Raw genomic sequence first — 16,459 nt, 5'->3', positions numbered from 1 at the left:
AAACACAAAAACACCACGTTCCTTTACTCCGCGGTTTGTAGGTGGAGATGGGGGATAGGACGGGAGAAAGTGCTGGCCCAGGGATCGGGACCGGCGGGTCCGCGCCCCGGGCACCTGCTGCTCGCCCCGCTCGTCCCGCCGGCTGCAGCGGGCCCTGCTGCAGGAAGCGCCCCGGCCCGTGGACCCCCCGCACCTGGACCAACCCCGGCAGGGCCCAGCGGCTGGAGGCGCTGGAGCGGACGTGCCAGGCAGCCCCGGAGGCCCGGGGGCGGCTCTCTTGTGCACGCGCGCCCAGGCCCGGACGCGCCCCCGCCCGGCTCCGGCGCGCGCCCCTCGGAGCGCTCAGGCCCCGCGCGGCCTAAGCGAGTTCAGAGCCCGGCCCTGCCTGGCGCGACCACCGGCTCCCGGCCCCGCGCAGCCCAGGACCGCGGCGCCCGCAGGTGCGCGGGAAGGGGCCCGTGCGCATGCGCGCCGGAGACCCCCGCCAGGCAGCGCGTCTAGGGCTCCGGTGGGCGCCGGGGTGGAGGGAGCTACGCAGAGCGGCGAGGTAAGGGTGGGTCCGGGGGGCGGCCGGGGAAGGAAGCCCCGGGGGCGCTGGTTGGGTGGGAGAGGCCGGGACGGAGCTGGCTCCAGCGGGGCGGCGCGGGCGCGGGAGTGCGGGGGCCGCGTCTCCACTGGCCCCAGAGCCGCGTGGGGTCTCCCCCGGGCCTCCCGCAGGAACTGAGAGGACAATGAGCGCCTGCGGGGGCTGCGCCCGCGGATCCAACCGTGGTCGCCCCTGGCTGGACCGCACAGTCCCGCCGCCCTCCCGCGCCGGATCCTGGCGGGCTGAGCAGGAGCGCGCGGCGGCTGGGGCGGGCGGGGGCTGCTGCCTGTGCCGGGCTGCTCCTCCTGGCGCTGGGCGCAGATGGGCATCACAGGGAACGGCCGCACGGAGCGAGTGGCAGGGTCCTGCACTCGGGGTCTCGCCGGCGTCCCCGGATCCTGTCCGCCCCCGACAGCCCTTCCGCGGTTCTGGGCGCGTGGAAGGGAGGGAGCGAGCTGGCCTTAGGTGAAGACCGCCTGTGGCTGCCTAGCCCAGCCGCAGCTCGGAAACGCCGGAGTGGAGTTTGAACGCAGCCCCACCGCCTCCCGGGGGGACCCCTCGCCCCCGCCAAGTCCCTCCTGGGTCTCAGGCTGGCAGCTCCGACACCTCTTAGATTCCTGCAAGAACATACTCTGTACCTACCCCCCAGCCCAAGCCTCTATGCTAACTAAGGCTTGGAGAGAAAAGGGACGCCTCGGGGCGATAAGGGGCTTTAGTTCTTTCTGCTCAGCCACCTGCGGGTCCCCAGGCTCCTGTGCAAACCCTGGGCGCTAAGCGGGAAGTCCCCGTTCCCACTGAAGGGCATTCACTTAATTCTCTAACAGGGACTCCTGATGGCTGTCCCTGGAGCCCTCCGGCCTTATCCCGAGCTAACAGGGTGCTATTATTAGAATAATCCCCCCACACCCCACATCACGCTTGGGGGCTGCCCTGTGCTGCGGATCTGCTCCAGCGACAGTCGATGTCTGCACGTTCCCGGAAGTTGGCCGTCCAGTGCGCCCATCTGGGATAGCTAAGCAAAAACTTTAATAAGATAAAAAAGTCTTGGAGCCTTTCCTGTCAATCACATAGGCATCGTCGGTTGTGTAATCAGAAAGCACAGGATGAAAGAAGTTAAGGTTAAGAGGTTTTGCTAACCGGACAGCCGGGTGCAGCAAAGTGGTGTTCTGGTCCATGACAGGCCACATGCACATACCCAGGTGGTCCCATAGATTGTGACACTGGTTTTCCTGCATCTTTTCTATGTCTAGATGTGTTTAGAGACACAGACCCTTCCCCCCTTGGTTTACGGTTGCCTGCAGTGTTGGGTACAGTGACCTGCCCCCCACAGACCCTGGGAGGACAGAAGAATCTGGAAAGGTGGTTTGGGGACCGTCACATCGTTTCTAAACGTTTTCCCACACAGTTCTTGTCTTTCCCAATCCAGCTTCTGTAAGTTCCAGCACAAGTAGCAGCAACTTCAGCAACGGGAAATCTTCAGATTCAATGATACTGTCTATGCCTTTGTTCCTGCTCTGAAAAGGAGGCTCTGCAAGCTGCGAAAGCCTCTGTCTGGGCTCATATTTCAGTTGTTTTCTAAATACCAACAGCATAAATTGCTCCGTAATAATAGCTCTGCTGCAAATCTGGAATTACTTAGGCAGCTGTAATGCCTCTAATCCTCCTTGCATCCCAGGCTGTGGCCAAGAAGGTCTCCTCGTAGTGAGACTGAGGAGGGGCCCCGAGAGCAGCAGCTCTGTCCTGCGCACGCTCCCTCAGTGACTCTGGGGAATCTCCACTCTTCTCTGGAGGGCAGGGCTTATGGTCTCAGTTGTGGTCTTGACTTTGGTTTGCCTCTTGACATCGTTGTCATTAAGCTGAAATTATAGCGTTGGTAGCTGGCACGTATTTGCAAAATATTTAACAGTGAGCAATAACTTTAAGAATAAAACGAAAACTTCTAGGAGTTTACCTTTTGCCACCAAGCAAGTTCGTGATGCTGAAATCATCAAGGCCTCTTGTGCGTATTTTGTTTGGAGGATTAGGCATTAATTTTCCTTCTTTCATGAATATTTATTGAATGCCCGCTGTGGGTCAGGTACAGTTGTAGGTGCCGGGAGTAAAATAAACCCAGTCTCCCCCTCCCTGCAGCTTAGACTCTAATATGGTAAAGGGCATTAAACATACAATTATGTTATTTCATGTGTAATAATAAACTGAGACAAGTGCTCTGAATAAATTCCTCTGAATGCAAATAACAAGGGAATCTTGATCTGAGAATGGAAACGTGAGACGGCATCGCAAGGGAGGGCAGGAGGGGAAGGCTAAAATAATAACCAAAATAAAAAATTTAATAGACATTGAAATTATGATAGAAAAAAAATCAAACAGAAATTCTGGAGCTGAAAAATACAATGAATGAAATGAAAAATACAATAGGGCATGCCAAAAGCAGGACTGAGCAAGCAGAATGAAAGGATCTATGAACTTGAAGATTACTGGAAAATGTACAGTCACAGGAGGAAAAAAGAATGAAAAAGTAATGCACCCCGGTGACGTTGTGTGGGTTGGGCTGGTGGAGCTGGGCTGGCTCTGTCCGAATGTGGGATGGGCTGCCCTCTCTCCACCTACTTCATTCTCAGGACCAGGCAGAGTATCCAGACTTATGAGCATTGTGCTTGCACAATGGATGGACAGTGGACAGACCCTTCCAAATGTTTTGCAGGCTTCGATCAACCCAGTGCCTGGGTGTGGCAGACGTCAGCTCAGGATTGGCGTCCACAGAATGATCTAAGAGGCATTGTGGCACAGGGGCTAATGGCATGGGCGCCAGAGCCCCCTGCCTGGTTCAGTTTCTGGCTGTGCCCCTTACACCTGCATGGCTTATGAATTGCGTGATATTGGTGAAGTCACAAAACACCTTATTTCCTCCTCTCTGAGGTAGGCCAAACAGAACACCTAGCAGAACGGTCATGAGGGTCCGTTACGTCAATATGACATAGCACATGGGAGAACACTACCTGGCAGAATACACGCTCGCTGGCATATTTTTATGATAACTTGTGTGTCATCAGGTTATATGAAAGTCCATCTGGTCTTTTAGAATGTCCCTCAAAAAAAAATTATAGATCGAGCTTTGGTGGAATAGACTCTAATTAATGTCACTTGATTTACTACTGTAGGACACCCCCTTACTTATGATCTCTCAGCAAACTGCATCCCTCAGCAGACACCCTCTCCATTTCTAAACTACACAGAAAATATTTCCTAAAATTTGTTTTAATTTTCTTTTATCCATGTGGAATCTCACTGCTTGAACGGTGACAGATACCTTAAAGGCAGACGCTAAGAGCAGACGACCACCGATCATGTCCCCCGAGACTCAGCACAGAGCCTTGCTGTTAGTAGCCGCAGAGGGTCGCTAATAGGATGCATTTCAGAATGCAAAAGTGCTTCCTGAGTGATATGTTCTGCCGACTAGCTCCAGGCAGCATCATCCTGCATGTTTCCATGGTCCCCCTAATGTGATATTCCATGCTTTAAAGAATATGGAGGAAATGCGCATCGGCTCAGAGCAAGGACTGCGAGCTTCATGGGGCTCCTGCAGCCATGGCTTGGGGCTTCCCTTCTGTCCCTCCCACCCAGGGCCAGGTGTGCCCAGAGACCGTGGACGCGCTTTAACTGGAACCTAAAGAAGAAATAACCTTGAAAACAATGTTTGCATGAACGGCTGAAAGTGAATCAACACATTCTAGCATCAAATAGAAATCTTGAGGTTCCCTGCAAGTTTCTGAGACTCTATAATTTTTCCTATACTTATGAGTTAGTATACTTAATTAACCCCATGAGGTCCTGGCTACTTGCTAAGCAAGTGAAAGCACAAAGGTCCTACTTCCAAGGACTCTGACCTTGCAGGTGGGGAGTCAGGCATGCCTCACAGGGAAGATGCAGCCAGTAAGGAATGGAGGTTTCCAGAAGCTGCCTCAGTTATTATTAACACATATTTTTTAAAAAAAAAAAATAAAGCTGTGACTATTTGAAAGAAAGTTTCTTTTTAGCAACCAGTATTATTATAATGAAGTATGAGATTTAATTTTTAATAAATGTTCACATTCAATATATAAACTAATGCCCACGATGGGAAAGCATACACAGTTGTATTTTTAAATTCACATTAATAGTGAAGAAAGTTATAGAAGCTTAAAAAATTGCTTATAGATAGGTATAAGGTCAGGAAGAAATGTGTGTCCTTTGGGGGAAAATGCTACCGTGTTTCCCCAAAAATAAGACCTACCCATAAAATAAGCCCTAGCAGTATTTCTAAGCATTTGCACAATAGAAGCCCTACCCTGAAAATAAGACGTAGTGATGGGCGTGGCTACACAGCGCATCTGCACAACCCAGGCATTTCGTTGCTGAGCGGTAAAGAACACGAGCAGCCCTTCTCATCTGCCCCAGGAGAGCTCTAGTGCTCAACATGAGAGATTGGGGCCAGTGGTTCTAAAGGAAATAGAGTCACAAGAAATTCAGGATGGAATTCGGGGTTTGGAGAGTTACGATGGTGTTCCAGAAGAAGACGACTTAACTATGTTTGAATAAATGTAGATTGTTGTTCCGTACTTAAAAAATAACACATCCTCTAAAAATAAGCCCTAGGTTGTCTTCTTGAGGAAAAATAAATATTAGACCCTGTCTTATTTTGGGGGAAACACGGCACATACATTGTATTTTATTAAACCTTGTTCTTAGTAGATTTCCTAACTGCAGGCAAGAAGAGAACTTGTCCCTGCATCCACCACACTCCTTCCCAGGAAAGAGTTCTGCTTAGCTTGCGCTCACCATCCAACTGTGATGCCCCACATGTGCGGCTCGGGAAATATTAGTATTAATCATGAACATGATCAGGAAAAAATCCTTCCAAATGCCCCGATCAGGCGGGGAGTTTCCAGTTGTTTCACAGTGACAAGGACAGATGCCCTGTCCACAATCCTCAGGGAGCCTCTTAGTGGAATTCCCACAAAACATGGGAAAAATCCCTTTGGAAATCCCAGCCTTCCAGTCCAGAGGGATCTGGCACCAGCAGTCTCAGCAGGGAGGCTGCCATCTCAGAGGACTGCTGAACTGAAATGGGCTGACTTGTCCCCTTCCATTTTAAGGCAAAAATCACAGTAATGGGTCATTGTGGAAAAAAAAAGAAAAGAAAGACACAACTCTTCATGTTGAGTTTCTTCTAACACCGTCTGCAAGAGGAAAGGGCGCCCCATTTAATCTCTTACCTTTCGGAGCCTAAAGGCAGAGTCGGGAGCAGGCTGGGTACTTCTCGTGCAATGGAACCATCTTCTGGAAAAGCTGCCCCAGAGCCTCCAGGGGGAGGGACAGCTGAGGTGTCATCTCAGCACTTGACATGCTGCCCTCCTACCGCTGGGCACCGTAGCCACGGATCTGTCACGTCTGACAACATGCATGTGTCCAGCCACAGCCTTGCTGACCGCAGTGGACCGAGACAGGCTCACCCGACCGCTGGCTGCAGACGGACTGTCTGGGCAGGTCCTTGTGGCCGCAGGGCAGCGGGACTCCACGGCCGTGCCATGCTGTCAGGCCACATCCTGACCCGGCTCTGCAACATGTCGAGGGGCACATGGGGACGGGGAGGGAGCATTGGTGGAAGCTGCTGGAAGAGCACTCGAAAGGGCACGACTCGGAAGCCTGTGGGTGTTGGGAGGAAACGCAGTGGAGCTATGATCAACTCCAGGATCGTGATTTTTGACAGGACTGAGTTCTATCCTTGCTCGGCTTAGCTGGAACGAGAGCCAGTTCTATCCCGGGTACCGGTTGCGCACCCCAAATCCCAAATACTCCAACATCTGAAACTTTTTGAGCACTGGTGTGACGATCAAAGGAAATGCTTGCTGGAGCATTTTGGATTTGGGATGTAAATATAAATGCAAATATTCAAAATCTTTTTTAAAAAAGTTTTTTTTTAAAATCTTTTTTTTTAATCTAAAACACTTCTGGTCCCAGGCATTTTGGATAAGGGACACTTACCCTGTCACCAGATGGCTTCTGTATTGACACCACAGAGATTGCTGGACGGGACGACGGCTTCTGATGGTATCTCACCCGTGAGAAGTCACTCTTGCTCAACTGAAGCTGCAATGAACTACATTCTTATCAGACATTCTTTCAGGATTAAGGACTTTTAACCACTTCGGTACCAGGGTCGACTGTAGTCGACAGCCACAGATGAACGCGCACAGCAACTTTAGCTGACAGCCGTGATATGACTTTTCTAATTTTTCATTTATCAAAATAAAATTGCAAACATTTAAAAATAACATAATAAATGACATAATGAAAAAAACATAATGAAAATATGTATATGTTACCTATTCTGATTTACATTACAAGTAAAGCTGCCTGTAAAGTAAAATAAGCTTTCAGTGCTTTCAAGCTGTCCTCATCACACAAGAGCAAAACGGACTCGTCGTCCATGCACAGCACAAATGATCGTGCGGACTGTGAGTGCCGCTGTGGGCGAGGCTTCTCGGCCAGTGAGCGCCGCGCCAAGTGGTTAAAGGGTGGAGTTCCACATGTAAGCTCTTAAAATCTGTTCTATTGCGAAGCTTCCCTTTCAGTGGATGCCGCTATCCAGGGACAACTCGGGGCTCAGGCGTGTGCCCTACAGTGACTGGGCGGCTGCAGAGGGCAGTCCTGAGACCCCGTCTTGGCCAGGGAAAGAAATGTCTTGCAGCAGGTTCCTACAGTCCACGGGCTTCGGGACTGTATAGCAACAGAGTTAAAAGAACAGGCCAAAGAAGAGAGCCAGGTCTCTGCCTTTATTTCAAACATTTAGGTTCATATGTCTGAGCCCAAAATGTACGTTTAGTTTGGATCTCCGTTTCCCCGGATGGCTCAACTGACTGGGAAAGCTCCGGAAGCCCTCAGGGCTGCCCGAGCACGTCACCAACACATCTTCACAGTGTTTCCAGTCTGCGTTTGCTCGACGCTGTGGCCCGAGGTCCTTTCTAGGGCCCTGGACCAGGAGATGGCAGGTGGCAGCCCAGGAGAGCAGTGGGGTGGGACTCAGCTGAGGGGCCACACAGCCCCGGAGTCCTCAGGACGTGGGACGCCCACACTGTGGGGCAGAGCTTCTGGGTTGTGGACAATCTTCTTAACATTGCATTTCCAGGTGTCACACAGCCATGCCCCACCTGTGGTGACCAGGCCAGAACATTTGCTGTGAAAGACACCTGGCAGAGAGAGAGGGAGGAGACTGAGTGTCTTGAATTTCCAACTTGAAGACATTTTTATTTCTGAGAATAATAGGAAAGCCCTTTCAGTAGCAGGAAGATTGGGGTGTGTATGTGTGTAAAGATTGAGATATATAGAAATATATCCATATGTATACATATATATATATATATCCACACACACCCCTGAGCATTTATAGGGAGCAGGGAATGGTACCCTATATAAGTAGAGCATCAGAACATGTTCAGGGAAGGGGGCTAAATATCACTTTATCTCATTTAAGAGGTGAACACACATTCTACATAATGATAAGCCTGAGTCCTACTTGGTATGTTTTTCTTGTTCACATTCTTTTCTTGAGAAAGCTAGAACATAATTTGGCTCATGTTGACTCTAAGACCTCACAGTGTCCTCCCAGTATACATCAGGGAGTCTCAGGGAAGCTTCTGCCAGTTCAGGAAAGATACTGTGTTATTCTGTAATCCATCTGCAGGTGCTCACGTCTGTCTTCCAAATACTGCAGCCCTTTCGCTCTGACTTCTCCTTTGCTGCATTTCAGCTGCTTGGATCGTTGCTGCTCTGAGGTTTGCCAGAGATGTAATTCTAGGAATGACCAGTTCAAATGGGTTTAGGAATTGGAGCCATTTGCAGCCTGTCATATAAGTTGTTGGCTGACACCAATTCCAAGGCAGTGTCCTAGCACCTTTCTGCAAAAATTTTTTGTGACTGAGTTTGAAAAAATGGACTAGAAAAGACCTAAAGGAAACTGTCATATGTAAATAAAATGAATACAATTACAGAGCCAGCCATGCTTTCTCACTAACAGGAGTTCTTGATTCTATGCATACTTTTTTTTTTAGGTTGAAAATACGAGATTGTTGACACTTGGCTGCTTTTGACCTACAGAACTAGCAATGTCATACTGTTCAACCTAAAGTATTCAAGGCCACAATGTCTGGCACTGCCTGTTACTTGAACTGGGTTCTCCTTCCTAGTCCTGGAAGTCAGGAGAGGAAGAGAAGGCACTTTTTAAAAATGCCTAAATAATTCTGCCTGTCCGAATCACCACACTGCAGCAGTGGAGCATCCGAGTCCCCTTGGCCACCGAAACCGGATTCCATGATCTGAAGGTCGGGGAGGGAGGTGTGTAGACCCCACTGACACGCAGTAACCATGCTGAAAAAAAACGCCAATTCCGACATCCTCTCTCTTTCTCCCATAAACAGGAACCAGGAAAGCAGTGGCGGACTGCTGTGGAAACACCTGCTACCCCCGCAGAGGAAGCCGCAGAGGAAGGCTCCAGGCTGAGGAGTGAGGAAGGTCCTCCCGCTGTGGACAGGGGCTGCCCCTGACGCCCGCCTGCGGGTGAACCGCGGGTGCCCGGGCGCGGCGAGGGCGCAGACGCAGGGCGGGAGCTGCTTCAGGCGCGGGGGCACGGGACAGACGTCCTGCAGGCGACCCCCGGAGCAACCACCAGGAAGCAAAGCCCACCTGGGCTGGTCTCCACAGAAAGCGGGCTTCAGTTCAAAGCTCTGAGGTTTGGTCCGCCTGTCTCCGGTCGGCTGGTCTTGAGGGACCAGCGCGGTGGCACAGAAAGCCTTGTGGGACAAACACCCCTACAGGCCAGAGCCTGCCCAGAGGCGCTGTGCGCCGGACACCCCAGCGCTGCGGGGGCAGAACCGCAGTCAGGCAGCGGCCACCCCTCCGCCCGCCCCGCTGCTGACAACGCAGTCGCTGGCGTGGACACCCGAGCGCACAGCCAGTGTTGAGGTTACTGCGGCCCAAAGTTCAGCGAGAGTTGGACACGCCCCCCTCCCGGGAGTGTGGGCCGGGTGAGGAGGGGCGGCGTGCTAGCAAAAAAAAAAAAAAAATCGTGGACTCACAGAAGTGAAATTCGATCGCGTGCCAGGAAAGCTCCTGCAGCCAGAACCCCCTACTGAGTCAGCACTGACCTTGACAGGACCTTCGGGGCTGCCACACGGGCGGGAGGCGACACAGCCCACCCATGGAGAACTCAGTGGCCCCCTGCGTCCTCTACCCGGGGGACGACCGCGTCCGCGGGGCCGAGCCCGGGGACGCCTTTGCCCACGGAGCGCGCTCCCAGGCCGGGACTCCAGGAGAGGGCAGCCCGCAGCCGCCAGGCGCGGCCGGGGGGGCGGGCGCTGCGTCCCCGGCGCAGACACCCTGCAGCCTCAGCGCGTCCCTGTGCTTCAGCTCCGGGGACGACTCCCCGCCACAGTCCCGCGCCTCCGCGGTGGAGGACGCCGCGACCTCCCCGCCCCCTTGTCGGCGCGGCCAGCGGGTGGTGGACCGGCAGTGGGAGGCTAGCAGCGCGGGCGCCTCGTCCCCGGAAGAGTCCGCGTCCCCTGAAGAGCGCGCATTCCCGGAAGAGCTCGCGTCCCCGGAGGAGCGCGCGTGTCCTCAGGAGCCCGCGTCTCCAGGGGAGCCCGAGTGCCTGGAGGACCCCGGGGAGCCCGCGCCAGTGCCGCCGGGGGCCGCGGCCGCCTACGGGGAGCCGGACCTGGTCATCGAGGTGTCGGGCCGCCGGCTCCGCGCGCACAAGTCGGTGCTGGCGGCGCGCAGCGACTTCTTCCGCGCGCGCGCGTCGCGGGACGTGCTGCGGGTGCAGGGCGTGAGCCTGGCGGCGCTGCGGCTGCTGCTGGCCGACGCATACAGCGGGCGCATGGCAGGCGTACGGCCCGACAACGTGGCCGAGGTGGTGGCCGGCGCGCGCCGCCTGCAGCTGCCTGGCGCCGCGCAGCGCGCCACCGACGCCGTGGGCCCGCAGTTGAGCCTGGCCAACTGCTATGAGGTGCTCTGCGTGGCCAAGCGGCAGCGGCTTTCGGAGCTGCGCGACGCCGCGTACCGCTTCATGAGCGACCACTACCTGGAGGTGCTGCGCGAGCCCGCCGTGTTCGGGCGCCTGTCGGGGGCTGAGCGCGACCTGCTGCTGCGCCGCCGCCTGGGCGCCGGCCACGCCCACCTGCTGGCCGCGGCGCTCGGGCAGTCCGGGGAGCGCACCGGCAGCCGGCCGCAGAGCCCCTCAGGAGACACGGACGCGCGCGGCGACGCGGCCATCTACTGCTACCACGCGGAGGCCGGCGAGTGGCGCGAGCTGACGCGGCTGCCTGAGGGCGCGCCGGCGCGGGGCTGCAGCCTGTGCGTGCTCTACAACTACCTCTTCGTGGCGGGCGGCGTGGCGCCCGCGGGTCCTGACGGCCGTGCGCGCCCGTCCGACCAGGTCTTCTGCTACAACCCTGCCACCGACCACTGGAGCACGGTGCGGCCCCTGCGCCAGGCGCGCTCGCAGCTGCAGCTGCTGGCCCTAGATGGACACCTGTACGCCGTGGGTGGCGAGTGCCTGCTCAGCGTAGAGCGCTATGACCCGCGCGCAGACCGCTGGGTCCCAGTGGCGCCGCTGCCCCGGGGCGCCTTCGCCGTGGCCCACGAGGCCACCACGTGTAACGGCGAGATCTACGTGTCCGGGGGCTCGCTCTTCTACCGCCTGCTCAAGTACGACCCCCGGCGCGACGAGTGGCAGGAGTGCCCGTGCAGCAGCAGCCGCGAGCGCTCGGCCGACATGGTGGCCCTCGACGGCTTCATCTACCGCTTCGACCTGTGCGGGGCCCGTGGCGACGCCCAGGCGGCGTCCGGGCCTGGTGGAGGCGTCCGCGTCTCGCGCTACCACTGCCTGGCCAAGCAGTGGAGCCAGTGCGCCTCGCTCCTGCGGCCGCCGGGCACCCCCGCGGGCCTGCAGCCCTTCCGCTGCGCTGCCCTGGACGGCACCATCTACTGTGTGAGCCGCGCGGGCACCTGGCGCTTCGTGCCCGCCCAGGACGCAGAGCCCAGCGGCGACGCGGGCCTGGGCGGCAGCTTCCAGCCCGAGGCCCCCGGGACCCCCGTGGACGCTCGAGCCGCACTCTTTCCGTTCGTGCTCAACCTGCCTGAGAAGCCGGACAGAGGGGAGCAGGGCGCAGTGTAGATCGGGCGTGGGTAGCTCTGGGGCCCGAGGAGCCGCCCCCGTGGGCTGAGGTTCCGGTGGGAAGGGGAGGGCGGCGGGGGTGGAGGAAGAGAGGAGGGAGACGCGTGGGGTGGGCCACTGGCCAGTGGGTCGCTTAACTGCTGTGGAGGTAGCCCTGAGAACACTGCCGCCAGCCTATTCTGCATTCCTTCTTGCTTATTTTGCTTAATGGGGTCGGTGGCGTAAGACGGATAGAGGGTGTGTGTGAGCAGACAGCCTTACAGATGAGACGGGATCCCCGAGGGAGACAGGAAAGCAATCAGAAGACTGGGCCTCAGGGCGCATGGGCGGGTCCCTGGTGTCCCTAAGTGCGCTCCGGGGCACCCCCCTGTCCCGAGGGTGCACAGCAAGCCTGACTTAGAAAGCCACGCGGGTCCCCGGGGCCACCGCCAGTCTTGTGATCCGAGAAATAGGCCAGCCCGCACCATTAGTGAAGCCACCGAGGGGTCACACGTCTTTGTCTTTGGCTTGAGGTTTAAAGTTAGAACTGATAATTAAAGCTCTTTCTGATTTAGTTTAAAAGCTCATGCTACTATGTACTTGTTTTGGTTGGCTTAACTCCAAAAGGAGTAATTTAACAAACATCAAATCTTTGATCAACAGTAAGAGCTCCTGCCCAATAAACGTTGGAAGTTACTGCTCGTAAGGCACCTCTGACACCGCAAGGTGTCCAAACGCTCCCAATCCCAAGGGCAGCCCGCCTCACCCTGTGACATGGATTTAGTGTTTGCAGGTCAAGGGCTGTTGATGACCTTGGTCAGTGCTGCAGTGAGGACCTATCACTTTCAGTCTTTGGTGACCAGATGTTGCCAAATAGCACATCAAACGGGAAAGACTTACGACAAGGTGCTTGTCTGCCTTAAAAGGAATCTTTGGCAACCCACCGTATCTACTTGACCACTTCCAGAGTTAGAGCGAGATGAAAGGAAATATTATTCCTTAAAAAAAAGGTTAAAATCATTTATTTTTGGCAATTCCAAAAACAGGTGTAGGCACATTTTGAACCTACTATTTTTGATGTCTTAATTACGTATTATGTAACTGTGATGAGGCAGATTAACTTTTACAGCCCAGAGAATGTGGCCCAGTGACAATGGGCATGTTAAAAGAATGTAACAGGGAAATAACATGCATTTTTATTGCAGTTCGGCAAATGCACCACATTTATGTAATTGGGAATTCTAACATACCCCGGTAGAATTAACAGGAGATTCACTGCTTTGAGGGGCGCAAGGATTATAAACAAATCAATTGATCTTTCCTCATTTAATAAAATATTTGACTTTTTAAATATGTGCAGACAGGACTTACTGCTTATCAGGAGTTGAAGGATGAAATGCTTGCTTGCAAAGAGAGGCAAACTGGTTTGGATTCTGAATCCAATCCATTTTCGTAAAACTGGAAAAGTACACATTGAAAGTTACTGGAAGATAATTGGAAGAAATTATGAATACCTTAATATTATTTCCCTGTTAATCCAGTGATGGGAATTTCCATCGCTGTAGAAACGAGTAGGCCATTGAAAAATAGGTTATGCTTTTTAAAGAGTCTGTGGTTGTGAAAGGTTTCAGTTAAGTGTATTTAGAAATGATCAGCTTGAACCTCATGCATGATCCAGGAGTGGAACTTGTAGTTTCAGTGAAGGTATATTCTGGTGGCCTGTGTGCTTGCTCACAATTACTCGTGAACCTGGTGGATATCTTGGCAGCTTGGTGAATTGTCTTAGGAAAGAAAAATAGACTTTATTGCCTGACTTCGTTGGTCTTTTATAGGAGTATACAGGAGAAATGGTAGTAGAAAAAGTACTTATAGCAAAAGGAAACAAATAATGTAATGTTCTTTTAAGAAATGTACATCTCATACTGTAGTACATTTTTCTCTAGAATTGTAATATTAATGCTAAAGTTTTTATATGAAATGGGACCAGGCTGATACTTTCATCCCAGGCTAGTATTTTCATCCCTTCAATATCAAATTCATAAAATACTATCACTGTGATTTTATTTGCAAGATCATGTCTGTGAAGTTTTCTGTATGAAAATACAATGTTGCAGTTGGGCCTCCCAGAGTAGAATTGTTCCCATCACAAGACACGAGAAGTGGTGGATGTCAGGTGTGGCCAGCCACACAGGAACATGCCTGAGTTTCTGTGTGTTATTCTAGCATCTCAGGTAGTGAAGAAATGCCTGCACCCCACACGGCATCCTTTCCGGTGTTACCTGGCAACAAAGTGCCGGGTACTTCCCATCATCTTGTCATAATGAAATACACAAAGAAACCTGAAGAATAAGGAAAAGGAGCTACCACCAACCATTAGTGGATGTCTAGCCAGCCCATTCTGAAAATATATAGCATATTATATATCATATTTCTAAATAGTAATATCACATAAGAACAGATACTAGAGGACCCAACATGTCCTGAGCACCAGTTTTTGCTTTTATGGGGCACCTGGGGTGTGGTTTGATCCATCCATCACACAAACAGAAAAGCCGCACCCTGCAAGGTCTCCGTTTTGGGGACTGCTGCGGGCCGCCAGACATCGCGGAGGAGAATTGCCCCTGGAAATCTAATGCTGCAAAGTAATATCTTTCTATATTTGATGTGACGTTCTAAGACTGCATCCAACACCATTTAGGAAAAGGGTTACTAGAAAATATTCCTGATTATCAATCAGTGAAGAGTCAGATGAGGTTGATGCCTTTCCAACAGCCATCTGTGATTTTCATAAAATTAACCCATGCACACTGACGTTTCCAGAAATTGCAAAGAATGGTGGTATTTTATGGGGAAAGTGTGTGTGCATGAAACCTTGTTGTTCTCATGAGCTGACAAGCAGTGACTTTTGTGTTGTCAATCAAGGTTCACTCAGAACCCAAAGGAATGAGCTTCAGACCTGTGTCATGCTCATGGTTTTCTTCTTTGTCTTGGAAACAACACTGAACTCCAGGGCATGGCAGCTTTATGGAGCTTGTACTGGGAACTCGGTGGGTGTTTGATTTCTGCATCTGCAGTGGCACCTGTTTCTTTTCCTTTGAGAGAATGAATGCTGCGCACATCCTTTGACAACTTAGTTAAAACTCTTAACCTGTGTCAGTTTTGCTGCAAGTACTTAAGCAAGATGTGAATCATCTGTTCCATTTCTGTTCCTTTCTCGCATCACTCTCCTAATTCTGGTGGCAGCTGTGGAATCCGTTGGCCTCTGAGGTAACTTCCTATGAAAGGTTTCGAAATTGTCTGGGTTTGGAGGTTCCTGTCTCCACTCCTAAAGTCAACACAGATTCAGGACGTAACCTGCCGTAACATTTTAGGAGGACCAATGTAAACAAAACTGTTCTTTTGTGTTGCCATTTTAGATGCTTTCCTGGGTTATAAAAAGTTACATTTTGGGATTAAAAAAATCAATGTTTGCATTTTCCCTTTTTTCCTCTGCAATATTATAATTCATAAGGTAATGACATGAGCTAAAAATGGAAACCTGCAAATGTTTCAGTTGCATCCAGACTTCTTTCAGCAGCCACATCACTCACACTTTTTCTGTGTCCAGGAAGAAGCCAGACCAGGAGGTGTTCAAGCACCGAGCACGGAAGCCAGTCCTGGCAGGTGCTTGAATCCTGCCGAGTGAATTGGTTTGAATTAACCTGACATGAAAGGCTACATGTGTTCTGATGTGAGCCTAGAGCACCTCCAAAGCTTGTTAAAGCTCTCAATAGCACTCAAATGTTGCCATTTATTAAAGATCAGCTATACCTGTTTAAGGCAAAGCTCAGGCCGGCTGTCGCTATACATGTGTAGTTAATGTATTTATTAATGCTTGAGTTCTTAAACCCTTGGCATAAATCCTGTAAAGCCTTGTATGAATGTCAATTCACACTGAGATGAAATAAATCACGTGGAAAACGCCAGTCCTCCTGAAATCTGTGCCTCGGTTGCTTTTCTGCCTGTTGGCAGCGGGTCGCCAGGTGCAGGGAGCTCTCCAGGGGGGCCGGGAGCCTCAGAGCCTGCGGAGACAGGGCCGGCGTCTCCGGCCCTTAAACAGGGAGTTGATCACCGTGGCTCCTGAGGTTCCTGGAGGGCAGAAAGTGTGAGCGGGGTGTCTCCTCCTCCCCTAGGTGCATCCCAGGGCCTCTCCCCGACCAGCCAGGCTGTGACTGCTGGGCCGCCCAGCTGCCCAGAGAGGCTTGGGGCTCCCGGGCGTCCACGCCGGGCATGGCCTGGTATTGGCATGGCCACGGGAGTAAGGAAACAGCTCACAGGTCCCAGCGAGGATGGGGTTGCCACACACCATGCAGGGCCACAGGGGAAATGCCAGGGTGGTGGGCACGGGTGAGAGGAAGCGGGGCCAGACTCGGTGAAGGTTTCCCTGGCACGGCGGGGCAGGGTGCAGTCTGCATGTAGCACCGGCTCCTCGAATGATGCCGGTGGCCCTGGGCTGCAGCGCTGGCCTCTGCTGCCTGGACCTGGCACTGTGTGGGGTTCAGGGCAGGGGCGATTTGGGCTCAGGTAGGAGGAGAGTGAGCTCAGGAGGGGTCTGTCTGCTTGTGACAGAGGGGCTCCCAGCCACACCCTCCGCCATCAAGTTTGGTCGTTCTGGGCAGGGGCAGCCTCTGCCTGGCCAGGCT

General features: G+C 52.9%; 1 protein-coding gene across 3 annotated transcripts; it reads left to right on the top strand.

Moving 5' to 3' along the window:
• Positions 1-305: 305 nt before the first annotated feature.
• Positions 306-15,742, top strand: KBTBD11 (kelch repeat and BTB domain containing 11). 3 transcript variants are annotated; one of them, XM_012788805.3, is made up of 3 exons: positions 306-547; positions 8,677-8,959; positions 9,043-15,742. In XM_012788805.3, exon 3 carries the CDS (start codon positions 9,822-9,824, stop codon positions 11,796-11,798), a length of 1,977 nt encoding a protein of 658 aa, XP_012644259.2. In that variant the 5' UTR covers positions 306-547; positions 8,677-8,959; positions 9,043-9,821; the 3' UTR covers positions 11,799-15,742. The 3 variants fall into 3 exon arrangements, with proteins under 3 accessions (XP_012644259.2, XP_012644255.2, XP_012644258.2); XM_012788801.3 differs by lacking the exon at positions 8,677-8,959; XM_012788804.3 differs by lacking the exon at positions 306-547 and having other exon boundaries at positions 973-8,959.
• The last annotated feature ends 717 nt before the right edge of the window (positions 15,743-16,459 follow it).

The sequence above is a fragment of the Microcebus murinus genome, chromosome 24 (assembly GCF_040939455.1).
Source record: "Microcebus murinus isolate Inina chromosome 24, M.murinus_Inina_mat1.0, whole genome shotgun sequence".
Lineage (NCBI taxonomy): Eukaryota > Metazoa > Chordata > Mammalia > Primates > Cheirogaleidae > Microcebus > Microcebus murinus.
The sequence above is the reverse complement of the archived record's forward strand: the minus strand, read 5'-3'. Positions and strand labels throughout refer to the sequence as shown.